Source organism: Anticarsia gemmatalis, chromosome 11 (genome assembly GCF_050436995.1).
Source record: "Anticarsia gemmatalis isolate Benzon Research Colony breed Stoneville strain chromosome 11, ilAntGemm2 primary, whole genome shotgun sequence".
Taxonomy (NCBI): Eukaryota; Metazoa; Arthropoda; class Insecta; order Lepidoptera; family Erebidae; genus Anticarsia; species Anticarsia gemmatalis.
The window spans coordinates 1,962,517-1,990,183 of record NC_134755.1 but is presented as its reverse complement, the minus strand read 5'-3'; the positions used below and the strand labels follow the sequence as shown (position 1 = coordinate 1,990,183).

Here is a 27,667-nt window from a genome sequence, read left to right as displayed (position 1 = left end):
AGCAGGGTCTCCTCCCGTGATAAAGGAGGGGTTAGGCCTTGAGTCCACCACGCTGGCCAAGTGCGGGTTGGAGAGTTCGCGTTCCTTCAAGAACTGTGTTAAAGAACTCTCAGGTGTGCAAGGTTGTATCGCGATGTTTTCCTTCACCGATGTTTTCATTAGATATTATTATAATATATTCACATAACATATGACGCAAAACAAAGTAAGTAATTAAATAACAAAATTATCATATAATAGGTAAGATTACAATCAGTTCTTTTTCCAAAACATTCACATCTATAATTAGCTAGATAAGTATTTCAAGACAATTTCACCCGTATTGCAAAGAACTTAAATATTATATTTGGTCCACCCTTTTTTATTTTGATCAATCAAATAAAAGTATTAAATAATTTTCCTATTATTATCACGTTGCTTTTGTCATCACGTCATTAAATCCTTTTGCTACTAAGTCGATTCTGAAACAAAACAATTAATCATTGTTTTAAATATTCATGAATACATACATATATTGTTACAAAATCACGCCTTCTCCCATACTAAATTTCAAATATAAACTGATTAGCCAATTACCAAAATATGGGTTCTGCTTAGACTTTTCATTGCATTGAATGTAACAAATATCCGAATTTATAAAATAACCTTCTTTTGCTGCATCATTGAACGTTAAACAATCTTTTCTTATAAACGCTATGATCGAGACCAAATTTTATATTTAACCTTTAAATCTCTAGGGGTCACCCTTTATTTTAGCAATAATACCTAAAGCTTATAAAAAATTTGCGACTAAAATAGTAAAAATATCCACTAAGCTTTTTCAAAGATAAATTGCAGAAGACATTCCAAGTAACGATTTGACCGTAGCATTAAGAATATGATGTATAAATTAAAATAATCAGTCATTGTCTGGAAGGCTGTCGTCATAAATCATAGTTTGTGCCTTTATTTATTCACTATAAATCTATGTATAGTGTAATTAACTTTGAGAGGGTTCGTAAGATTTGGTCTGAATCAATTAGGAATGTATTAAATTGAGTCGCATGCCGTTTTCATTTCGATGAAATATGACACTTTTTATTATTATATTCTCAGCTCTTTACTCCAAAGAGGTAGGTATTTAGGTAATAGTACATGTGCAAATATACAAAAAACCAGTATGTTGCTATTTACTTATATACGTACTAAGCACGTTGGTACACGGCTGTTACTATAAAAACGTGTACAAGTGAAAATGTCTGTAGCCCGACTTGAGGATAGAACTTTGATATTCACAGTAAAATTCACAGAAACAGGAAGGCTTAATGCCTTAATATGTATAAAGTAAAATTGTCAAATTATTACAAAAAATCATTACTAACAAATCGAACTATTTTCGATTAAAGAGTATGTTAATTCCAAAATTATAATATTGATTCAAAATCCAAGTAAACTTACTTCCCATTGCTCACACTCTTCATGAGATTGAACACATAGCCGGGGCATACATCAGGATCGATCACTCGAGCGCTGAACAGAGCACCCTGGCACACACAATACAGCAGCTCTGGTAGCGGAATATTTGATGGTAGGATCTTTTTCTCGTATAATATTGTTGAATACAGCTGAAAGAAAATAAAGAAAGCTGTGTAAAAATACTGAGAAATAAAAAAAAAGCATGATTGATGATGATGAGGAGAAGGATGAGAAGAGTGGTACTTAGCAGAAGAATAAGGCAGTGAATAAAGCAGGGGATTGCGATCTAAAAGCAGTAAACCTTAAGGATCGTTTTAATATTCTGCCATATATTTCAGACACACAGAATGGTGAAAAAGACACGTTAACAATAATAGGTGAATATTAGGTATATTGTCATAGTCATAGAATTAAGTCATAGAAATCATAAAAACTCACTCAAGACCCAAACGAGATCACAAAAAGGCTAGTTTACAATACTTAATTGCTTAACTACGCTCAGAACATACTGCCTGGCCTAGTGCGCAAGTGTTACTTACCTTAAAAGCGGCAGTCAAAGAAGCTATAGACAGTCCTATACTGGGATTGAACAATGACGACAATCCAGCAAGGTATCCAGCAGGCAAGGCGTATAACGCTGAATCAAATCCTTTTCTACGGCACAAGTAGCATATCACAGCCTAGAATCAAAATATTACTTTATCAAACCAACTCATTAATAAAATCTGTATTTTCTTTGCATTGTAGTTGAATTGGTAGTGTTTCAATTTCAAGCGTAATGTACGCTTAATGGGTATGGGTTATATAATAATGGGTTAATAAACAGAACAATAATGATATTGGAATAATTATAATATCAATTCTATAGCTCCTAGAGTTTCCTAACCTAGGTTTCACGGACCCCTGCGGACGTGGTTTTTATGTTGTCTGAGGAGACTTGTTTCAGGGGGTCCGCAGATAACATAAGAGTTACGTCGCGCGGTTCAGCGATTGATAGATACATGTAACAACACAAAACCGCGTGGCAGAATCAACCATTGCATTAAATTTAAAAGAATTTATGTAAGTAAAATACCAGTATCCATATATCAACTTTTTTGCAAATAAAAGTAAGTAAGCAATTTATAGGGGTCCGCTAATCATAATAAAGTGGCGCTAGAAAAATGTTTGGGAAACCCTGCTATAGCTCAAGTTCAATAATAACTTATGGTGTATATAGTTAGTAACTAAAAATACACAGACTTAAATTAGTCGTACTCTGTAAATACCGATATAACTGCCAAAGAACAACGCCAGTTTGAAATGCTTCCCTCTTATTGATGATATCGCTTTGATTGGTCTACTGATTTTAGGCAGGATCAATCTGGCCAGAGATATACCAAGACCGACTCCGAAGTACGCCGAAAAGCCCTGAAAAGAAAAACATACAAAATATTTTTTTCTGTTGCCAAGGACTAATCTGTGGGCTTGAATTCAATTGCAATTTCCTCTATTACTTTAAGACATTTGTACTTTTGATCTTTAACATTTTATTATTCTTTACATTTCCAAAAATATGACTGGCGAAAAACGAGTCTATAATTTAGCGAGGCTTTGGTCAACTCATCCCGCTTGATCTCATCCCGCGGGATGAGTTGTCCTAGTACAATTTTTGAATCGGACAACTCATCCCACTGATATATTTTACGATTTGTACAGACTTGAAAAAAAGTGGTTCACGCGTATTATGGCTAATTCTCTGTGTGGCAACCGACTCGCTAATGGACTATTACTCATTATGGACACTGCCCCTTATGGCTACTTCTTAAAATTCGGAATTGATTACGGAAGTAAGTACCTACTACTACTAAGTCTAGTCAACAAGTTAAAAAAAAATTACGTTTTATTTATTAATAAGTGTCCCAACATATGTAATAGTCCCCGCGACACAAGAGCAATTCTTAGAGCGGGAGTTGTCCTTTCGAATCCCACCCGGGACAAATCTTTGTGTGATGAGCACGAGTATTTGTTCTGAGCCTTGATGTCAATGTATCTATTTAAATATGTATTTAGAAGTATATAAGTATGTTTATCAGTCATTTGGTTACCATAGTACAAGCTCTGCTTAGTTTGGAATCAAATGACCGTTTGTGAGTCCAATGATATTTATTTATTTAAAAAGAAAGGAAATATATCGATAAATAAGTGAGTAATAATACCTATTCATCAGACATTTTTGAATGTTCAGCTTATAACACAAAAAGAATATTTATTTAACCTCATCTCCTACTGTAATAAACTTAACACCACATTTATAGCAACACTTTTGTTCACGAATGTACAAATATTTCAAATAATACAGTACATTTTTACCTTTTCTTTAAAGCGGGATGAGTTGACTAAAGAAAAATAATAAAAATATTAATGTGGACAACTTATCCCGCGGGATAAGTTTTAAGTGGGATGAAATGACCAAAGCCTCAATTTAGCTTGCCTTTATACAAGTCAAAGTCATTTAAAGCAAATGCGTCAACAGATTTACAAATAAGGTATTTACTAGAACACTTACATCGACCTTTTAGAAAGGCAATGTTAAAAGACATTTAAATAAAAATATTATCGGCACTAAAGCAACGGTCAAAACCAAACAAGCCAACTGACATTTCCATTGCACACATACATTCAAAATCAAGATAATAGCTACTTCATAATACTGTAACAACATTGCATTGATTTAATTATCATGAGTAATGAATGCTTATTGAAGCAAATCACTAATTACAATAGGACGTTTCGTAAGACCCTTTGAAAGTCGTTTATTTATAATCACATACCTTAAATACATATTTACTACAATCGCCTTCGTGTGGACATACATTTTTCGAGTTGTTGGAAGGTTTTCTCACTTTCTCTGGCGTGTACAACCTGGAACAAAATCAATGTTTATTTTGAGTTACGATGATTATATACAGACACCTAATGAATCTCTGATAGCTGTATTAAACTACGCAATATTGTACCTTAACGCAAACAAGCTTTTGCTTACAAAATGACTTCAAATGATATTAATATCGTTGACTAGTTATTCTATTTAAATTAACACTTTTGTGGTCCAGAAACAAATTGTTCCTAACATAATAAAGGCAGATGTAAAATATATTACATCTGTATACAGTTCATATTTCGTTAAATTCTAAATGGGATAAACTAACAAACATACGTAATGCCATTAAAATAAGCTTTCTATAATATTCTCTTCTCTTCTATTAAAGTTACCTACCACAGATATTTAAGTGCATGTATAACACAAAACACAAAAAAGACCAAAAAAACTTTAATCAGTGATGTAAAATATAAAACTGCAACTAAAGTATTGAATCAGAAATTGACAATTACCAATCACGTTTGTACTATTTTGTAACTACAAAAATCAAGCAAGTGTTTTTAAAATACCGAATCGTTTAATACAACTAAATTGGCAAATACAGCATCGAATATTTTGCAAATAAAATCTTTTTATTCATAATAAAAGCGGTGAAATATTAATGCCCCTTTGTTAGTCAATGATAAAAACGATAAAATATTTTATTTGTAAATAAAATTTGACTGCGATACTTGTTAGTTATTTCAAATAAATAAAACGGTTTCATAGGGTTGATTTATAAGGATTTTACTATTATTACAGGGTTTTTGAATAGTAATTTGTATACCACTGGGTGTAAAATATTAATTTTGTGTATTTATTTGTTCAATGCAAGATCTTATAGTTGGTTCACTGATTAGGTTAGTCTTCTTAGATTGGATAAGGTTTTAAATAAATACGGTGTAAATTTTTGCTACTTAAAAAAATATTAAAAGGGAATTGCTAAGAGATCTTACACTGTAGTTTCATAACAAAATGTTACCCATACAAAATATTTCTTAATAAATGTAGTGCGACTACTAATCGTTGAATATTCGATCTATTTATAGCCTTTAAAGTACAAGGAAACGAACACAACTAATTCCTATCATAGATTAGTGAAGAAATCGGTCAAGCTCAAGATAAGGTCGGTGTCCAAACATTTTAGTCGGGGCTATCATCAAATCATCCATGTAAACACGGTCCACTCACTAAGTCAACGAACGACGATTACTTGAAAACACTAAGCCAACAGATTAAGGACCTTTTAGATTACACTATTGTGGAACTTTAGTAAAACATGTTGTCTGCGTTACGGCAACTTTAATTGCCTCTGTGTATATTTTTAGATGAATTCTAATATTGTTGAAGATGTGTATAAATCCAAATGTGTTATAAATTGCTTGCAATTTTTTTTTATTACGGAATACATACATTAAATTACATTTCGTTCCCATTGGGGTAGCTAGAGACCAAAGTACGTCGTACTAAATGTCGTATAGAAATATTAGGTAAATGTTTAAAAAAAAATACTAATAGGTAAATTGACTCCTAAGCAAAATCACTGGCAAAATATTGTGAACCACTCATGTCTATTGTCATTTTTGTAGGAGTTATGATCCTTTAAAGAATGCCTCGTGTTTTGCGAAAACGTTATGGAAAATTTTACATAAACATAATTGACTTGTACCAAATTCAACACACGCTTATTTTTCCGAGTGGGAGTTGATCCCACGGTACTCTGAACAATGATAATGACATTGCAAACACCTTACGTGTTTAAGAGTATTTGGGTAAGTTATTAATTATTTAAAACTAGAGGCCGCCCGCGACGTCGTCCGCGTGGAAACCCTTCCCATTTAAATCCCGATCCCTCTGGAATACCGGGATTGAAAGTAGCCTATGTGTTATTCTGGGTCTTCAGCAACCTACATATCAAATTTCATCTTAATCGATACAGTAGTATTTGCGTGAAAGAGTAACAAACATCCATTCATACATAAATACTCACAAACTTTCGCATTTATAATATTAGTAGGATACCTACATAAATTAAAGGTATGGTATTGGTGCATAGCCACCCATAAAATGTTGGTACAATTTAGAAAACTTTAACTCTTTTTTATAATATTAAGATTCTGCCTGCGACTCCGTCCACGTAGGATATGGCTAATTACCCGCCTTAGGCATTCTACCAACTCCCGATTACTATTCAGAAAAATCTCATACAAATTAGAGGAAAAACAACCACCCGGGAAATGAAACCAGGACCCCGTGGTCAGCAGTCGAAGACTCTACCGACCGTGCCCCTGAGGCAATCTAAATCTAAATATCTAGTTACAGTATGAAATAGCATAGTCTAAAGGTCTCCTAACATGGATCAGTCGACTCTAGATAAAGGGGAACTTAACTCATGACGTTACTCCGGTACATCTGCACCCATTCGACCTACTTAGAACATAATGCGAGGACTTAGATAGGCGTGTGTCTATTACTTAATTATCTGACGTTTTGCGGGTTCGAGAAATTGGAGTTGTATTTGCTATGGATTGTCCTTTCGTATTGTTAAATGTCGTTTATTTGGTATATAAATATTGATTGTTGTAAACAATTAGAAATCGAAAAAAGAGATACATTTAAAAATAAATTTTAGTAAAAAATTAATACGGACTTTTTTATTTTCGCTTTTTATATAGTTACAACAAAGTACAGTAAAAAAGTTAAGTAATGAGGTTATTCTTATTTTATAGTTAGGTACTCTGGGTAATTTTGTAATTGTGTAATTTCTGGCTAATTGCGTAATATTGTGCCACCATGTCACTATAATGTGTTACTTTCTTTAAAAAAATATTTAGACGTAATCAAATCATTTTAACCGAATTTATTAGGTTTCAAGTCAGTAGATAATTCTTAACTTTGAACACTCACGTTGATGATATTATTATATGGTCATGTTTGTTTCGGAGTGTCAATAACGTGACATTTTGTTTTGAAGGCAGTGTTTTTCAAAAATTCACTTACCAGAATAAAGGAGTCCTTTCCTTCTTCTCTCCTTCTAACCTCATTAAATAGAACAGCAGAGAACTGCCTATCATGAACATCAGAACCTGTTTCGACTTCGTTATTGATAGATATCCTGCTCTCTGGAAAACCCTTAGGTAGTACTCGATGAACTACAAAAACAAAATTTAATTGTCATTATTTTTTAACCATAAGTGAAAGAGACGGCTTAGTAGTGGTTTCGCCCTAATTCTGTTCGCCCGGATCGGGCGAATGAACTACTTCCGATTTTTAATATATTTTGGGGCCAGTTTCGCCCGAAACAAATTTAATAGCGGGCAAATCGGGTCAAGTAAAATTTAGTAATGGATTATTCGCCCAAATACTATTATGCCTCTGACAAAATACGTAGTACAGTCGAGCGCACTGTGTATAAATATTTTTAAAGAAAATATTTTACTTACCGCATAAACTTTTTTTTTTATACCACGACGGTGGCAAGCAGGCATGCGGCCCGCCTGGTGGTAAGTGACTTCAACTTTGACTTTGACTTTGATTGTCTGACATAGTAGTTATATATGTTACTGTAAAAGCCCGAACAGTGGCAAATCCTAAGATTTTCCGGTATAACCTAAGATTTACCAACTCGCAATGGTAAAAGTCCGAACAATTCTTTTATTTCTAACTTTTACCTATATTCACTTGATAATATCGAGATGTCGCCGGAGCCCCGCTTCGCGGGGCTCCTCCTTCTGGGTGGTTAAAAAAAAATAACCACGAAGGCTAAGGTGGGAGCTTCGCTTCGCTCGCTCCCACCTTAGCCTTCTAACCTAACCTACCCATGTCGCTATGCCCAAAACTCCTTCTTTATAACTATGTCACAGTATATAATTATACCGTGAAATAGTTATAAACATAATTATGAAGGAGGATTTTTTTATATATCGTAACATAGTTTTTAAACTCTGGCTTTTTCGGACTTTTACCATTGAGAGTTGGTAAATCTTAGGTTTTACCGGAAAATCTTAGGATTTACCACAATTCGGGCTTTTACAGTAACATATACATATCATTATACATTGGGAGCAGCGATAGCCCCGTGGCGAGACCAATAGAGGCACGCACCATGTCTTCGATTGATGTGAAAACATCTTTTCGAAATATGTGTGCGTATTTAATAACAAAATATCGCTTCTCCCGTGTTTCGGAAGGCACGTAAATCAGTGGGTCCCGGTTGTCATGAACATTTTTGACAATCGTTACGGGGAGTCAATACCCTCAAATAAACTGACACTAGACTAACCATAGAATATCGCTAGCCCTTTGGGTTGCGGAAGTCAGATGGCAGTCGCTCCGTGGAAAAGTAGATATTCCGCCAAATTTGGTTAGATTAGATAGCGGACCCTAAGTTCCAAAGCGAAAGCTGAGGATGGAACCGGGAAAAACGCTAGGATGATGAGTAGTTATATACATTCAATTTTAATCAATAGCTGATTTGTTGAGCACATAATATTAGACATACAGATAAAACCAGATTCACCAAACAAAATTTAATGTACCTAAGTAACAATTGTGTACGCAACTGTACTTTTTTGTATAAAATTTAATATTTTATTATTAAATAATGACTTATTTTTTGAGGCATAGGTATTTGGGCGAATAGTACATTACTGAATTTTGTTTGACCTGATTCGCCCGCCATAAAATTTGTTTCGGGCGAAACTGGCCCCAAAATATATTAAAAATCGGAAGTAGTTCATTCGCCCGATCCGGGCGAACAGAATTAGGGCGAAACCACTACTAAGCCAAAGAGACGTTACTGAAAACCTTTGATCTATAAATAATCTTCAATGATTCATATGTGCTTTGGTCGAGCTTGCTTTACATCATTACATATTAGAGGCATGAGCATTTGATTTTTAAGAGGTAAACTTAATTATACTTTAATAGTCTAATGCCCGGTTTCTGAGTACATTTAGCGGTAGTTTATTAATTAAATTGCATATTTTTGTATGAGTTTCAACGCTATTGAATAGATAAACTACCGCTAAATGTACCTTAAAATCCGGAGGTCAGGGTTTTGCTTAATTTGTTGCATTTTGGAAGACATGATTATACTCACCAGATTACAAAACAAGTTGATAACCAATCCTCTTCTGCTTGGAGGTTCTAAATATATAAATAGTCCAGTCAACCCAAAGGGTATTGTCAAGTAAGAGTTGTATGTGAATTTTCCTAATATTCTCCTGAAAAGAGATAGAATGAGATAAGATATAAAATTTTCAATAATTGTGTTTACGGCAATTAAATATTGCTGACAATTACGTGGAAACTAAGATCTATTTCTTTTTATTTGAATTCCATTTAAATCAACAGCACGTATAATACAAGTAAGTTCTATAGGTAGCTTTGCATGCCAAACGTCTGCCTACATTTTAAACAGACTTTCATTAGTTCCTTCAACCTAACTCCAGTAGGTTTTCCTTATTTGTTGGTAAGTAAGTGGTTCAATTACCTCAATTTAGCCTTTAAGTTAATAGATTTTAAAGTAAGAAATCAACATCCGTATTTCACGTACCTTACCTAAACAAACATATGAGTTGGTTTCCTCCAGCTGATACTAGGAATCCTAAAGCAGTGGATCTTATGTAATATTCTCCCATTTTGATCCATTGCTCTTTTTTAGCCATCTTTTTACCTCGCATCAAGATTTGTACCTAAAATACAAGGTTTTAGATCATTTTATCTGTCTTTACAATCATACTCACGCAAAAAAAAATGTTATATTGTATTTTAATAAGTACCGAGAATTTTTGAGTTCAGGTAGTCGTGAAAGTAACAGTTATTTCTCAGCTCGTGCATACGTTGATGATTAGTGTTCAACCTAGTGTCAAAGTTGTTCGAGCAACCGAAGGCTTTGAACGTGGCTTAACGACTATTATCTTAATGACAACAACCGGGACCGGCCACCCACCGAATATCCGCGACAAGGTTGCTTCACCTACTGATCGATTCCAGCTTAACTGAAGGGGTTGACAGGATATCTTATAGATGTAATCCAGTAGCCCGATTCTATACTACTATTGAGTATCGTCAACCAATCGAAAAACTTTGTATGAAAATCTGATCAGCGCCTCTAGCGGACGTCGTAGAAATTATTTTGGCAGTGCATTTTAAATGTCAAACTCTCGATACTCGATGATTTGAGTTTTTGAGAATTGCGCTACAGAATACTTGAAAAATCCTTACCAAATATACTATAGCATAAAACTTTGCACTGCCTATAACGGAGTTGGTGAACACCGTGACAGCAGCCTTCGAGCAGCTGTCGGTCCATGGATGTACTATCGCTTGACATGGTACGTTTTGATAGAGCTCTTCGAATAGATGCTTGCTCACTGCCACCATTGTGAGGTCTTTATTTCTAGTACATTAGTTCTGCAACAATTAAATTGTATGTTGTTATTATTTATGCCTAAGTGATATTTTCTAGAATATTTCTTAATAGTAGCCCGCAGTTTGACAGTAGTCGATACAAGGCAAGAGGCTCGCCCTTTATTACATGGGACTAGCATTTTTAATGACGAAACTTGGGTTTATTGTCAATTGTCATACACCTCTAACTACTCCTTCCGCTACAATAGCTAAGATGTCATTTATTTTAATACTTATGCATTCAAACCTACATCTTCTTCGACCTTTAGGTCGTGAAGGATGTTTTTCCACAAAATATTATACTTTCTGTACCAAAAATACAGATTTGAATTTAGCGGTTAATGCACTTGTACAAGCTAATCAAAAAATTCAAAACTCCATACCTCTTAAATTTTGTAACGCATTTAAATCACATTCTTTAAACCTTGCACATACATATTTTGTATGTAATCCTAACATTATATATATCAGCTTAGCCTTTCTTCCAAGCTATGTTGGAGTCGGCTTCCAGTCTCACCGGATGCAGCTGAATATCAGTGTTTTACATGGAGCGACTGCCTATCTGACCTCCGCAACCCAGTTACCTGGGATAACACGATACCCTTCGGTAAGACTGGTTGTCAGACTTTCAAGCTTCTGACTACTGTTAACGACTGTCAAAGATCTTCGAAAATGACAGCCGGGACCCACAATTTAACGTGCCTTCCGAAACACGGAGGAACTCGATATGTATAAGATGGTCACCCATCCACAAATCAACCTCGGCAAGCATGACTTAACCTCAGAGATCGATCCGTGCGGCTGTTGTTAACTAAGCCACGAGCTCCTCAATGATGTATGTAATCCTAACAATATTCACTGAATGTCATCCAGCGTCATAACCAGACCGATACAATTTCATAAAACTCCCCGTCGGGAATCAAATCTGTGACCTTCACACGTTATGAGAAACTTAACCTTAAGCCCTTGCGGTCAAGACCGTTAACATGTGAAGGGTGAGTTTGTATCAAGCGTAAAGTTGTGAGCTGTTTATGAATGTTTAAATTGAGATATGATACGTTGAAAGGGCGAACTAGGACTAGATTCTCTTTTTGTGTTTTATAGATTTTGAAAGTGTGTGAAGTTTTATGGTGAAATGGCCGCATTAATGAATAGCTAGCAATTCATTCAAAATACCTAAAATCTGTTAATTCACTCAATTGTAGCAGTTGTCATAGCTTTCAAACTCTCGCGATGCATGTTTAATGTATAATAGAATACGGGAATTAACGCGAACACGCATTTTACCTTAAAATGCCTAAGCAACCTGCGCCGAAACGTTAGGCATTTAAATGCATTTAGGCATTTAAAATTTAAAATGCGTGTTCGCGTTAATTCTATTACACATGAAGCAGTTGTGTTGAATAAAAATTATGCAAGTGGTGAGTAGAAAGTTCATATTTTGCTTTGATAAAGCCTTATTGAAGGTGCCAAGCTTTTGTCTTGCTGCGTAGATAACTAATTAATAAAGATAGCAGGATTTTTAAAGTAAGGTCATAAATTAAAAGAAAAATACAGGCTCTTAGCATATTAATGTGCCCAGTTTGATGAAACCCTTATTTAGCGGTTTAGTGGTGGATCAAATAAAACGTTGCGAGCATAAACAATATTGTGTTGTTAATGTGATGCGAACATGTGATAGTACAACGCCATATTTATACAGCCTTAGGGAACAAAGGTAGAATTTGCCTAAAGAGTTAGCTATGCTTTTTTTGCTTCATCTGAAGAATTTGTTTATTTTCCGGTCAATGACCTGACTTAAAGCATACATATTAGGTAGATTCACACATATAGTAACGCCTCTATCAATTATAGAGAAATAGTGGTTTTTAAATGTATGTTATCGTAATTTTCAACGTTTGAGATTGATTGTCAATACGCCGCAGCATGAAGACTTTATAGCTAACTAGCGTTCAGTGACCACCCATCTAAGGGCTGTACGAGTATGTTCATACTAGATATAGCTCCAACACATGATATTAACTGACAAGTGAGCGCATCTTCTAAAAAAAGATTAAACTTGCGTTCTGCCTTTATGAAGATCAAATTAATAAACTAATATTTTTAGAAAGATAATTGTTACCATTTTGACGCCACTCTTCCTAATTTTTATACCACGTTAACTAAAAGTATGGAAACTAATTATTAAACACAACAACAAAAAACTGTTTTGATATCCTTCATTATAAAAAAACAATACAATTCTATTTACCCAAATTACCAATGTCAAACAAAGTCAAGTAAAAAAATATAGTTACACATGTACTTTATATGGACCATTGTTCTGAAGTAGAAATCATGTTTATGACATAATTAATAAGAATTCAAAAACAAAATAAGACGTAAAACAATAGTTGTACACTAAAATATTTTTTTTTAACTGGTAATTAGTGAATGACATAATATCTAATTAAATTTTATTCTTCTTCGTGAACAGCGTAGTGGTTGAGACAGAGGTGTAAGAAAAACACCCATATTATGCCTTTGGACACAAAAGTATAGCGATATTATCAAAATTACAAATTGAGATTTAAATGCTCTACAACTAGACAATTTCATTGAACATCCGCACAAAACTGAATTAAATTTCACGCAATCGGAAACTGTAAGATAATTATAACAATATTATTCAACCGGCAATGACTATCGAAAAACCATTCAAATGGTGCTCGATATAACAATGGAGTGGTCACAATAGTACGTTTATTTATGTACTACAATACAATGTTTTTATACAATAAAACAAGCAAGGGATATGACGCGGTTGGCCTAAGAACATAATGTCATTCAGAGTGTAATGTATGACGAATGAAGGGTGTCTTGTAATAATAATGAGGCTAATTTTCTTCGAGTTCGTAGGTCATGTTAGGTTATTTTAAAAAGGGTAGGAATTTTTGTGTTCAGCACTAATAATACAATAGTGTTGCAACTCAAATATAACTTGATACAACTACAACTTGACTTAACACTTTAACTATTCCATTATCTTGTAATAAAAACAAAATAATAAATATCTTGAACTTAATTTTTAGAACACATATGGTGTTTCATTCTTTGTATCTATAATAGAAAGTGTTAAACAAGGTTTTCGTTGATTCTGAAAAAAAACTCTTTAAGCGTTGTTCAATTTTCCAATTCATTTATCTTACAGTATACGTACATTACTTTTTAAAATTAGTTTGTTTTAGATCTTATTAAAAATTTCACTCATTATACTATTATAAGGTTACCCAACTTACTTACAATCTTTCATGAATATAAATATGACATTGTGTGCACAATGCACTGTGGACTGCGACATACATATTTAATTACACATTCAAATTAAATAATATAATAAAATTTAAATTTTTAATTGACCTTCACTTTCATTAGCAATTAAAACATAGAGCTAAAAAACTTTGTAATTGTCTCAAATGTAGTCAGACCACTGTTTATTATAAAACAGCATTTTTTTTGGAATACGTAAGCTAACGATATTGTTTCAACTATCTATCTATCGTATGGTTAGTGGTCAACCTGGTGTCAAAGTTGTTCAAGCCGCCCGAAAGGTCTTTGACATGGCTTTACGACTGTTCTTTTTATTGACAACAACTGGGACCGACTTTTTACGTGCCATCCGAAGCACGGAGACGCTCAGACGACTATTACACAGGTATAGGAAGTTTGAGTCAGAGTTGAAGGAAATACATGCCGTCTCGTCATTGACAATGTTAGTCTTATTTACCGGGCACGTTACCAATCTTATGACACCATTTCTTTTTCTCGAGGGGTAAATTCTTTTCGGATACCCGAATGTTCTCGGGGGAAAACCCGGGTTATGTGGTGCTGACACTAAAAAACCAGCCACCATCAACCACCAGTAAGAATCTTAGGTCCCCTATGGAATAATCTAATATAAATTTTAAAAATATCAAAAGCAGTTTTGTCCAACCTGGGAATCAATACCAGTATCGCGTATTTAGCAGTCGGATATCAACTGCGCTACAGAGGTATTAAAATTTTGGTTATAAATATTTTAGAAAATTTTAACCCCGCACAGTGACCACTTAAGTTTCATAAGTATTTTTATAAACCCATTAACCTGATTAATGGCTAGCTATCAACAATTTTATGGGCATCCATATTGTGCTCGCCGGTTAATTGCATACATCAAACGAGATAAGATTATATACGAGTATTTCACCCTTAAATATGAAACAACCCTTTTAGAAAATTTTATATTTATTTTTGGATTTTAGAAACATATTTTTGGGGCTTTATTTTTGCGTCGAATAAGAATTATGTTGGTGATGCATGTCATATGATACATCATACCATTAGATAGGTTTTTTAGTATGGTTTATCGCGCAGAATTTTTTTATAACATAGGTTAGTTTAAAAGCTGTGGTTTTAGGAATACAGAAATTGCATTGTTTTTTGGTGAACATATTGGGGCATAGATTTAAAAATATATAATAGTGGCATCGGTCGCTTAAATGCTAAAAAATCATTTATGATCAATTAAACATCGTACGTGACATCCTATACTTTTGATTTCGCGATTTGTTGTAATATGAATGACCAGTGCGTTACGGATAATTTAACCCAAGGATTTATTTTACAATTGAAAGGTCAAACTTCCCTAAATTATTCTTAACTCTAAAATTCACTTTTTTTTCAATCTACTTTAGATACATAATTTAATATTATTTAACAAAAATACTACTAGTATAGACCTTATATATTACAAGACAAAATAAACTACTGTAGTATATTGCAATATACAATTGCATAGTGTAATGAAACTGGGTGCTAATTTCCTGTTGCAGTCTTTCTATACAAGGTTAACTAAACACTTTGTTTCATAAACTGTTACATGAATGCATTTTAAATTATTTCTGAGAATATATTTGTTATAAAACTACATTTTGCCCTCGACTTTACTCGCGTATTTTTTTGTTTTAGTGATTAGAATTTGACGATTATTTTTGCGATGAGCAAGAAAGTGCGTTGTGATTATATCGATGTTTAATTTAAAATATGTTTGTCAGTTTTTAGGGACCATACTACAAGCTTCCCTTAGTTTGGATTGAGTATCGTTCTATTTGCTTAAAATTGTTGAACTCCTGATTCCAGTAACAAGTACTACGGGTTTTTAAAGAAAATCAAAATCAAATCATTTATTAATTTAGGTCAAATGCTAACACTTATTATAGTTAATAATACAGAGAGTGAATTTACCGCCAGTTCGGAAGGTGGGGCCAATGAGAAGAGCTGACAAGGAAGTTGTGGCCACTCTTTATAATCGCCAAATGGTTTTAACAAAATTTCTGTTAGGTATAAATTTCAATAGAAGTTTGAACAATATCTGAAGGTATGCAACTTCAAACTACGCTAACCCAGTATAGTGGACTCAAAACCCTTTGCAAAAAATCTCATGCTCTTTTGTCGACATCCATACCCAGCTGTGAGACATTAATGAGTTTACATGTTATTTATAGTTTATTTACTTTTATTACCCAAGTCTAATGCCTAAAATCACTTTGAAAATGTTAATATTGACCACATGTGACTGTAATAACGTGTAAAGCTTCAATCCGTTTTTATTAGGCCGTTCACATACTAACTGACTTTGATTCGACCCTCACTTTCATATTCTCATTTAGTTTTATCGTCAAATATATGCGGCGTATAGTCCAGTCATTATAATAAGTTCACCTCGGAATTCGAGATACCCAGCTGTAAGTCTGTAAATACTTGTATATTGACACCCTAAAAGTTGTCTCCAAACCTACATATGGTAGGGTGTACGCAACTATAAAATTTCAAGGTCCAAAGTCCCAAAAACCGGTTTTTTGAGCTTTTTTTGTAAATATCTCATTTCCTATGGAATTTTTGCATTCGTATTCATTACCAATATTGTACAGTATAAAATTCTCTACAAATTTTGTTTGAATTTTTTTTTTACCGTGAACCGTTTTCGAGATAGAGGGCGGAGAGCGCGCGGTCACAGGATCATTTCAAGTCAACCGGTGCCTCCGGTCGAAGATGCGCCATATATAGTTGATGAACTATCGATAAATCAATGATTAATAAATATTTGTCAATTTCTATTAACTATTACATTATTTTTTATTATTAGCTTAATTGACTGCACTAGTATGTCGTGTGGAGACAGAGTGGTGAATGCTGTTTTATTTTTAAAGTTTATTCATATTTTAGTCTGTAATTGTCTGTGAATAGCAGATTTTTTAGAGCGAAACTACCAAGGAACTTTAATCCAGATTACTTGGCATTTGGTAGAAGTGCATTTTATCGACAGTTTGTTTAATTCTACAACCTCGATTAGTGAGACTTTTAGCTGTATAAGTACAGTAGTAGTTTATAGAGCAACAAAATTAAAACCTAGAACTAAGAAATTCTTGATAAGAAAAATATTAAGGCTATCGCTATCAAGCTCCACAACCATTAACTCCTTTTAAAATTACATTACATAGCTGAACAAAAATCTCCTTCTGGAATGATAGAACGGTTAAGTTTTGAGTCCAGCACAATGGTAAAGTGAGCATTTCATCGACTATTACAGCGAAAAATGTTTTTTTACTTTAAAATGTAACAATTTAGTTCACACAATGTAAATGGACGAGTGCTGTGCTATCATGTACATAATAATATAGCGCCTACGTATCAATCAGACTCCATTACGTTTGTAGATACGACTGGTGCTCTCAATTTCTTACTTATGTAGGTGGAATTGCTCTGGAATTCAAGGTGTTTTGTTCAGAAGAGTTATTTTATTGTAAGTATTGGACATAGCAAAAATACTTAGGTGTTAATATTAACTTTTTTTTTAATAGTGTATACGTGGACTTATTCTAATAAGTCATTAATACCATTCAATCTCTGGGTTGAATTGACTAACTATCGTAGATTTACGTAGGTAAATAATATATAAAATATTATAATATTAACTTATTAACATAATTATAAAGATGCGACACTCTTGCTTCTCACATTTTATTTTCTCAATCTTCTCTCCAAAATTTAAAAATGTATACACGATTTGACAAGGACATTCATTAATATAACATAACAATATAAATAAAAAATACAGGATACAATATCGAAAAACCCTCAACAAAACGCAGCGTAAAAATGTGCGGTTCATAGTAGGTGCCAATTAGTTTCGAAAGCTAACAATAGGTCGATTCATTAGCTATTTGGCGCAAATGTTGCTGCAATGTTAACCGCGCTGCACATTCAACTGTAATGTGTATTTCCTTTGTCATGTTTTATGTAAATACTAGCAGTGATAGCCGAGTGGTTAAGTCGGCATTTCACACGCAAGTGGTTGCGGGTTCGAACCCGAAGCAATACACCCATGACTTTTCGAAGTTATGAGAAATTAAAATAATTTTCGCTTGCTCTAACGGTGAAAGAAAACATCGTGAGGGAACCTTGCATGCCTAAAATTTATTAACACATTTATTGAGGGCATGCAAAGTCCCCAACACATCAAAAGTCATTTAGTAGTTGTTAAGCAAATGATTTCTCAAGTATGAAGGTAATAGATTTGATTGTTACTTGTTAAAACGCTGAAAGGAAACATCGAGAGCTAACCTTAAATGCCTAAGAAATCTCAAAACTTTTGTTTTACTTGAAGGATTGCAAAGTCATCTTAAACCAATTTTTTTTCATTCCGTATCATTATAATGGGAGAATTTGTACGTCATTTCCCCTTATGAAACTATGTACTCAAATGTGATTTCTTCATGCATTCAATATTTTAGTTGATAACCAAAACCCTACATGCGCTTCTCGTCTGCTGTCTCAGTTGACAACTAGTGTACGTCAAGTTGATGGTCACTACTCAGTACATTACTGCTTCCACGTAACGTGTCAATCACTTTAACCTAAGAGAAACGGCAATGTATAGTATAGTGTCTTTGACATTATTGTTAACTGTGATATATTACAGCCCCCCCGATACAAAGTAAATAACAAACAATCAGATAACATCTTACAACAATGTAACATATTTCCTATAATCTTATATCTCATTAAATTAATCTCACACAAACACAATATCATCATTCTCTTATCTTAACAACTCCGTCATTAGGCGGTCTTAATACGAATTTGCACTAAGCCACAGATAACCCAGGCATTACGTTCCGATGTTCAATAACCCTAAGATTTAATAAGAACTCTATGTCGCTAATTATAAGGTCGATTATTACTTGTAAGAAATGGACCGAGGCTGAATAGGTCACGATTTTTGTGACGTCATTCTTACACATCACATTTTTGGTAGAAAAGCTATGTTTTATGTGTATAAATCAAATGTGGGTAAATGGTATGATTAGAGAGAATAAAAAGTACAGACAAATTCAGAACCTAATCTTATTCGAAGTTGGTTAGAAATCCTTAAACTAAACATTCAGTCAAAAGTAATCACGATTTTTTACTAGTGGTTATTTATACGACAAGAAGTCCTGTAAAATTTTACTTTAAATTGAGTCAAATCTAAATATTTCAAATAGCACTGACATAATGAACCGGTAACATTACAATCAAAACTTTCCTTTTAATGAAACTAATCAATCAAACTCAAGGCTGTCAATTTAATTGAATAATTGACGAACTGACACCGTCTTTGTTTATTTATAACTTTATATTTAAATCAGTAAACACAGATTCGATGCTCGAACACAATACACACATATACTTAAACTTTGAAAACAAACATGAGAAGGTGTAAGTTGCATATCGTTGAGATTACATCATATGGCCATTTCATTTCAGTCGATTAAAAAAATGCAGTTATATTGAATATGCATACATACATAATATTATTATCACGCCTTTTTCCCCACAGGGGTAGGGAGACGTCAAAGATTCCTTTCATTTTATTCTTTTCTTTATAAAAGAAAAACAAAAGCCTAAAATATGAGTCTATGCAAGACAAGTAGACATAGGAGCTAACGTTTTCGAATATCTAAATAATTTGATGAAGAACTTCTACAACCACATTATTACGTATTATCCCTACATCATATTTTGACTAACGTTAATATAAAAATAGATATCGATTAATGCATCCTATTGATAATAACAATCACGCACTTGATATTAGTCATCAAAGTATAATCCAAATTCCTAACATATTCATAAAAATCTATTTATAAACAAATCAATATTATCTTCTTATCAAATTATTTTTACATGATGTATGAGGAAAATGCCTTTAGTAAATATATTAGAATAGCAATCTATTTTCTAACATCCGGGATTTGGTTTATACCACAGCTGATTCTGATAACTTGGGTTAGAATTCCAAGTCTATGTGTTTTTTTTTATAATTGTTAGGTTAACAAAGAAATCAAGATTGGTTTTTTGAATCTACTCATGATTTAAGTGCGTTTATATTTTCGAATGGATCATTATGAATATTTTTTTATCTTTCATGAAAAACGACTGAAGTTGATTTCGATGAAAATTTGCGTACAGATTATTATTTACTCTAGGACTATATATTACGTGAAAAAGTTCGTTCTTTCATGAGAAGTCGTCTAAATGACAATGTTTACAACCTGGTTAATCCAGGTTGTAAACATCGCAAAGAATCCTACATACGATAGGAATTATGACACAAACAAACACAAAGATAATCAATTAATATTAAAGACCTAAGTTTTTCAAATTAATAATTCCGATTTCTGAAAAAAAAGTGTTCAAGAAACCGTTTAGCCGCTCATTTATAAGAAAAATGGGTTAACCTTCATAATATTACAAAACTGCAATTACCTGTTTAATGAGTGTGTTAATTACTGGATATAATTACATTATCACTAGTAGGATATTTATAACGTAGGATAATTAATTATTTTCATCACATGTCGTTATTGTTTATCGAATTATAAATATATAGAGTTTAATACATAATAAGTAGAACACCAATCTAAATATAAATATTTTTAGTGTTCTGATTTATATGTATAGATTTGACCCATTAGGGTCCATCCACATAACTTTTTTGTTATTGAATTTTGAACGTGAAAGTGATCGGCAATACGCCCTTTTACATGGAACTAACATTGTCCATGGCAAAGCGCGAATATCATATACCTCTGCCTACACTTTCGAGTATAACAGGCGTGATATTATGTATGTAAGTAAATTATTAAAAAGTGACTTTTAAAAAGAACATTAATTTTGTTCAATCGCTTTCCTGTACTTTTTATAAGAGTTATAAAATTCCCACTAATATCTTCTTATCAGACCAATTGCTATCACTAAGCGGGTAATGTAACAAATCACACACTCATTAGTTTTACTTAAAGATTAAGTTATCACTGTCATTTATATCGTATGGGTCATCAACTGATTATATAATAGATAGTTTTGATAATCATAGTTCAGTACGGATTCCGGGTTTGAAATGGTTTTGGGAGTTAATCAGGAATTCCTTAAAGAAATCTTCCACTATTAAAGAAAGAAAATATTTTATTATTTTAATTGCACATTTTGCGCCGTGGTTATTACAGTCACTTCACCGCAATAATCGTAGCTCTGCGTGTGATAGGTTCGAATCCCGACCGGGAAAAATATTTGTGTGATGACCTCTTTTGTCTGTTCTGACCCTGGTTATTGATTTATCTATATAAATATGTATTTAGTAGTATATAAGCATATTTATCAGTTATTTGTTTAACATAGTACAAGCTCTGTTTAGTTTGAAAATTAAATCGAAGACCGCGAGGAAAATAAAAACTTCTCCAAATCAAGAAAAAGAAATCTTCAACAAAAACCTTTTTTTTGTTTTCGTATCAGGGTTTTGGGGACTTATAAACAGATTGTACCCAAAGAACAAACGCACTATAAAAATATCCGTGTGAAAATAAAAAGACTTCGTAATAAAAAAAACACGGGAGGTGCGGCCTAATCACACAAAATATGTATTTATCACATATTTAACCCATTAACATTATATTAGTAACATAATAATCAAAATTGTATGTAGGTACTTAAAAAAATTTTTTTTTGTTATTATTAAGCATTCATTGTCATTTTGACATCTTATTGTAATAGGCGTTGACAAGGAGAAAAATTATTTTAATGACCTTCAAACTAATCAAATACGTAAAATAATAAATAATTTTATTCAGGTAAGATATTATAGTCGTCATAATAATTTATTATTATTATAATTTCACTGCATTTTAAACACTGACTTAAGCACAATAAAATTATTGTTTATAATATTTATAAACAAATATTTATAGGGGAGAGTAACCTATATTGTACCGGCTCCTAAATTGTACCACGTCTGTATTTCCTAGTAATTATTAATATTATTTTGCAATGTCAACATAAAATCACTCGACTAAAGCGCCACCAACACTCCTTCATTTTGTTAGCACGCCGGACAGATACAACGTCTTAGACAAAATAAAACCTTTTTTGGACTGAGTGCATGTTATTTTTTCGTGTTTTGCCTAAAGAGTTTTCCATTAAATAAGGTGTATAATAATATAATGAAATCTGAAAAAAATTACGTCGATATGTATTATTTTTGATCAATAGCTAATAGATACTTCATGTGCAGAGGTTATTTTTTATTTTTAAAATTATTGTAAAATTATACTGTTCCCTATATTGTACCATGTCGAGTTACTTAAATTGTACCGGTCCAGTTTATGTAACCGATTGAAAATTTTGAATAATTTTTTAATTGATGGTGTATATATATTTTACAGATGGTGTCATAAGAATTGCACCTCTAATCCGGATATGTGACCATGTTCCAATTAAATAAGGCATAAAGATAATTGTTCCTATTCAGTTAGAAGTTCCTAATGTTTAGTTTATATTATATGATTTTCGATAGCTGTTTTATGAGGCAAAAAGATAATTATGTTCCTACTCAGTTAGAAGTTCCTAATTTTTAGTTTATATTATATGATTTTTGATAACTATTTTTGTTAACTTTGAATTAATATGTTGAGAAGCTTTAAATTGTTTATTTTAACATAAGTTGCTAATTTTCTTAAATATTGTGATTCCAAAAGGCTGGTTAATTAGAACAGTACTTTTTTAAGGCTGATTGTACTGAAGAATACAAATAAATCAATATTCTTATTAAATAGCTTTGCTTTTTCTTGAACAGGTTTTCTTTGGTACGATTTAAGTACCTAGTGGTCCAAATAAGGGTACCAGTTACGTTATTTGGACCGAAGGACAGCCTCCACAAAATCCTTTTTTTTCACTAGTTGGAACTGAGGTGCAATATTGATACCTTGATATCGTGTAGCTGTTTAACCATGTTATCTTATGAATTAGTTTATATTTTTGTAACTTAAAGGGATTCGATGTTATTTCATCTAATGTCAAAAGTGGTCCAATATAGGTTACTCTCCTATATGTCTTTGCTAAAATTTTATTTAAAATTGTGTAAGTAGGTATATTATTGACCCTTTGACTAGTGTTCATTTTCAAATGAACAATTAATATTACAAAATAACACTCCGCATTACTAAAAAAATATTTACCTACCTACTCTCTACACCCGAAAAAAATACACTCTACATAAAAAAAAAACTTACCCATAAAATAATCCAAAAAGAAAAAACAAAACACTGCAATAAAATTAGCAAACACTGTTTCACATGAATTATTTTTTTAATACCGAACGATTTAAAAAGAAAACATTTGTGATTAAATATCGCGTACTTTGACCAGTATGAACGTAGAATCGTCTCGTGCGCACGTACGCTGCCCGCTTTGTATACTTGCCAACTAAAAGTCACTGTGCATTAGTAGCATTGGTAGACATACAATTGCGTTGTGCATCTCGCTGATAAGTACGTACAAAAGGGAACTTCGATAACTGCTAACAACAAGCTAGTAGAGATCCTGGCATAATATATATGTTTTTTCTAGATTATTATTAATCTATACATATTTTATAATGAATAGTCAATTTATGTACATCTATACTAATATTATCTATACTAATCTATACTAATATTATAAAGCTGAAGAGTTTGTTTGTTTGTTTGTTTGTTTGAACGCGCTAATCTCGGGAACTACTGGTCCGATTTGAAAAATTCTTTCAGTGTTAGATAGCCCATTTATCGAGGAAGGCTATAGGCTATATATCATCACGCTACGACCAATGGGAGCCGAGTACCATTGAAAAATGTTACAAAATCGGGTAAAATTATGACTTATTCTCTGTTATGTGACGCAAGCGAAGTTGCGCGGGTCAGCTAGTATATCATAATAGAACTCTTTCGTTTTGAGTGACTGACTAATGGAAAAAGTACAGCCGAAACTACTGAGTGTAAGATATTTAATTTGGTATGAAAATTCTTTAGAAAGTGTATAGGAGCAGTTAGATAGGATATCTGTAAATTACCTCCCGAAGAAGGTAGAACGCGGGAAAATCTTTTATATTAAAACTCAGCAATAAAATGATGTCGTAGCAGCGGGAAAACTAAAGTCACTAGTTAAAGTAAATAAAAAAATCTTTGTTTTTCCCAATAAAATTAAAGTAGCCATATCAAACAGGTCATTGTCAGCTGCACTATACATTAGTAGCATTAGTAGACATACAATTGCGTTGTGCATCTTGCTGATAAGTAGGTACAAAAGGGAACTTTGATAGCTGTATGACCATAGTTCAACAAAATTAGTAGAAACTCCCAGTACTACTATGGTACTACGACGCGTAATTATTTTTAAATTTCTTTGTTTTTCTTTTCCATCTGTATGTACAGTGTGAATGCAAGTTAAAGGACTTTCGGTCCCTTCATAAACTGAGTTAATTTTTACAATTCTGTGTACAAGGACCTTGCATACTCTCTAATAAGTTGTTTGTTTATAGGTGCAAAAGGGAACTTTGATATTTGTTTGTCTAGTGTTTTAAAGCTGCCCGATAAGCAGCTCATATGCATACAATAATGTATTAGGTAGTATCCTACGGTCAAGAGCAAAAATATGTAGATAAATTGGCTCATTTCATCAGCATTTAAAAAAGTTGTAAATATGCTATTATTTATTCATTTAAAAAAAAATCACTGTGTATTTAAGTAAAAATATAAATATAGATATTATCTAATTTAAATAAAACCATTCGAATTATCTATTAATTCAAATGGTTAAAAGAAACTGTGCTTTCCGATCACTACCGACGATTAATTTAAAACAAAAACAGTCCCAAAAAATATGTACTTAACTTTTTAAAATTTAAAGCTATCAACAATGAATTTTAGGTATTCGAGGTCATTAACCCTACAAAGGAGAACAATATGCAACAAATATCGCTATTTAATAAAGTCTTCTCAACGCATAAGTTGAAATATGTTCTCAGAATAGAGTAAAACTCAGTCAGCGATTATTATCAAAAGCTAGCACAATACGTATTGGGGATTCCCCGAAATAAATAGCGTGCAGAACTTTATCAAATTCTTAGAAGCATGATATAGAATATATAGATTGCGCGAATGGCGCAGTGGTGAAAGTAGCTACGTAGGTACTGTTCGATTACCTGATAGCAAATTAAAATATTTGTATAAGCCGGTAAAATGTTTGTTTGTATGTTTGTAAATAAAGTAGCATTGCATAATTATGTTCTGGACATAAATTATTAGTATTAATGGAACCTTTTCACTATTATCAACACTATATTGTATAAGAAAAAAAAACAGCACGTTTTTTTCATCATTCGTCAAGATTCAAAGGTTTGTTTATAATTGGTAAATAAGGTTTTCTTTAAGAAGGCAAATATTTTGAGGACGAATTGCGATTGTTGATTTTCGATATTATTAATTCGAAAGTAGCTTTATCTGTCTTCTTTAACCGCTAAACCGATTTTGATTAAACTTTGAGACCCGAAAAACCCACCGGCACTGTGAGTGTAATAAGCCATATTATTATGACTATAGTTTACGCAGACGGAATCGCGGGCAGGAGTATGTAGTATGGTTGAGTTATTCGAAGATTAATATTTTCCTAAATAACAACTTAACGATATAATAAATTGCCACTTCGCAACCGCATCCATTTTGATAATATCAAACAAGATAAATGAGTGATGCTTAACAAGATTAATGAATTTATTTGTTTGCTGTTTATTTTTAGATAGGACGATTACGATTAGTATTTTTTTGTGTGAAATATACGGTTTCTTACTTTAAGCATTGGTATTTTTCAGTAAAGGCCACATTCATGACGTCATCATGCATTTTTTCAGCATAGACTTGTTGTTGAGTTTGAGTAGTTTGATGCCAACATTAGAAATTTTAGTACCACGATAACCAAAATTCAGGGTAAGTAACAATTTTTACATTTGCTAATGTCAAGATAGGCAATACTCTAGATAAATAAAGAATGTAACAATTTTAACCTTTGCAAGCCTTTTTCTCTCAAGGTTATCTTATATTTATCATATCGAAATTATAATAAATTAACATCTGCTATGGTTCCCATGTCTGTAAACTTAACTTTGTAACAACTACGAGTAAGTTGAATATGTTATGAAATTATAATACTCAGCTGTTACACCGATTAGAATTTGGATTATATTATGTAAATATGTACTAGTTATCGTTTAACATATTTGAATTTACTAACAAAGATTTAATGTAAATAAATTAATTACAAATTCCACAGTTTGTGGAAACCAAGATTTTGAAGAGTACTTTGTGCTAGGTCGTTACATTGATTTGCAATAGGCGATTTGCGGTCAAAACTGTTAAAGAAGGAATTCACTACTAAAATAGGATAGCTGCTAATTAATGGGGTAATTTACTGGGTAAAAGGTCCTTCCAAAACGATCGAGAAATGTCATCTTTCGTTAACAATGCTAAAATTAAAGTTACTAACAACTGAAACATTATAGCACTTATTTGATCTCAACAACAAAAACATGCTTATGACGTATAAATTAGTATGGATGTTACGTTAGACTGCTCTACAGTTCAAAATATTGTTTCTACTAATAATTCTAATGACAAATGATTGTACTAACTGCACGTAATTAACAGTAAGTATTTTTAACTAACCTCAAAATTTTCCAAATAGAACACGAAGAAAACGTGACTATGAAACATATATGACAACTCGTTAAAAATCTGTTTTGCCGCTATCGTGAAAAGAAGATTTTTTACACGTTTAAAGTATGTAAATAATAACTATACAGGTGTATGGTACTTGGTAAGATATTCAAAGACAATTTTTGTAGTCTATTGGTTTTTTTTATCTTAGGCTGTTCCGAAAATTATCTATCACTTGACTTTTGATTGACTCCGGTTAGCGATTGACTTTTGTTGTAAAAACTATTGCATAGAAGCCGATTATTATAACCATTTAATCATCAACCAATTGTTGTGGTGTAACGCTTACTTTAAGTAATAAATAAACTGAGAGTAGAGTACATACCTTTGTCAATTACAGCAGCTGTATTCCATAGAAATATAACCTTGGTCCAAACACCACATCCAAAAACAAATCTTTCCACGGGGATATTCTTGATTTTCCGTTTTTTTTACTAAATATATCAAATATTCATATAAGAGTATATTCTCTACCTCCAAGATTGTAACACTAAATCGTTATGGATTACGAAAACACTTTTCTATATAATATAAAGTTTTGTTAACCTTATTTGTTCGTGGAGTAAAGCTACAGAGTTACAAAAAATCCATAAATTTGGGTAAAGCACTCAAAATTATACCAACAATATTTTCTTCTAATATTTGTGACAAAATGTTTATCGTAACATAGATAACTGAAGACTGACGGTAGCTGATAGATAATGTGAAATCAATATACCGGTTGCCTAGCAACCATGTAAACAACTGCAACAGGAAT

At 32.6% G+C, this 27,667-nt stretch overlaps 1 protein-coding gene across 2 annotated transcripts; it reads right to left on the bottom strand.

The window, feature by feature from the left end:
• LOC142976692 (transmembrane protein 135-like) lies at positions 1 to 27,549 on the bottom strand. Of its 2 annotated transcripts, XM_076120199.1 has the most exons (11): positions 27,457 to 27,549; positions 27,236 to 27,344; positions 10,586 to 10,774; positions 9,920 to 10,053; positions 9,459 to 9,582; positions 7,358 to 7,509; positions 4,269 to 4,359; positions 2,713 to 2,865; positions 1,995 to 2,135; positions 1,438 to 1,604; positions 1 to 461 (listed from the first exon to the last, which is right to left on the bottom strand). In XM_076120199.1, the coding sequence occupies exons 3-11, from the start codon at positions 10,742 to 10,744 to the stop codon at positions 410 to 412; spliced, it is 1,173 nt and encodes a 390-aa protein (XP_075976314.1). In that variant the 5' UTR covers positions 10,745 to 10,774; positions 27,236 to 27,344; positions 27,457 to 27,549; the 3' UTR covers positions 1 to 409. The 2 variants fall into 2 exon arrangements, with proteins under 2 accessions (XP_075976314.1, XP_075976313.1); XM_076120198.1 differs by lacking the exons at positions 27,236 to 27,344; positions 27,457 to 27,549 and adding an exon at positions 23,398 to 23,574.
• Between the last annotated feature and the right edge of the window lie 118 nt (positions 27,550 to 27,667).

What these genes read in the sequence shown, in the direction of transcription:
- LOC142976692 (XM_076120199.1), bottom strand. Translation starts at nt 10,744, where the DNA reads ATGGTGGCAGTGAGCAAGCATCTATTCGAAGAGCTCTATCAAAACGTA. An exon ending in GAAAGGACTCCTTTATTCTG is followed by an intron (nt 4,360 to 7,357) that starts GTAAGTGAATTT and finishes ATTTTGTTCCAG; the next exon opens with GTTGTACACGCCAGAGAAAG. An exon ending in AAGAGTGTGAGCAATGGGAA is followed by an intron (nt 462 to 1,437) that starts GTAAGTTTACTT and finishes GTTTTGTTTCAG; the next exon opens with AATCGACTTAGTAGCAAAAG.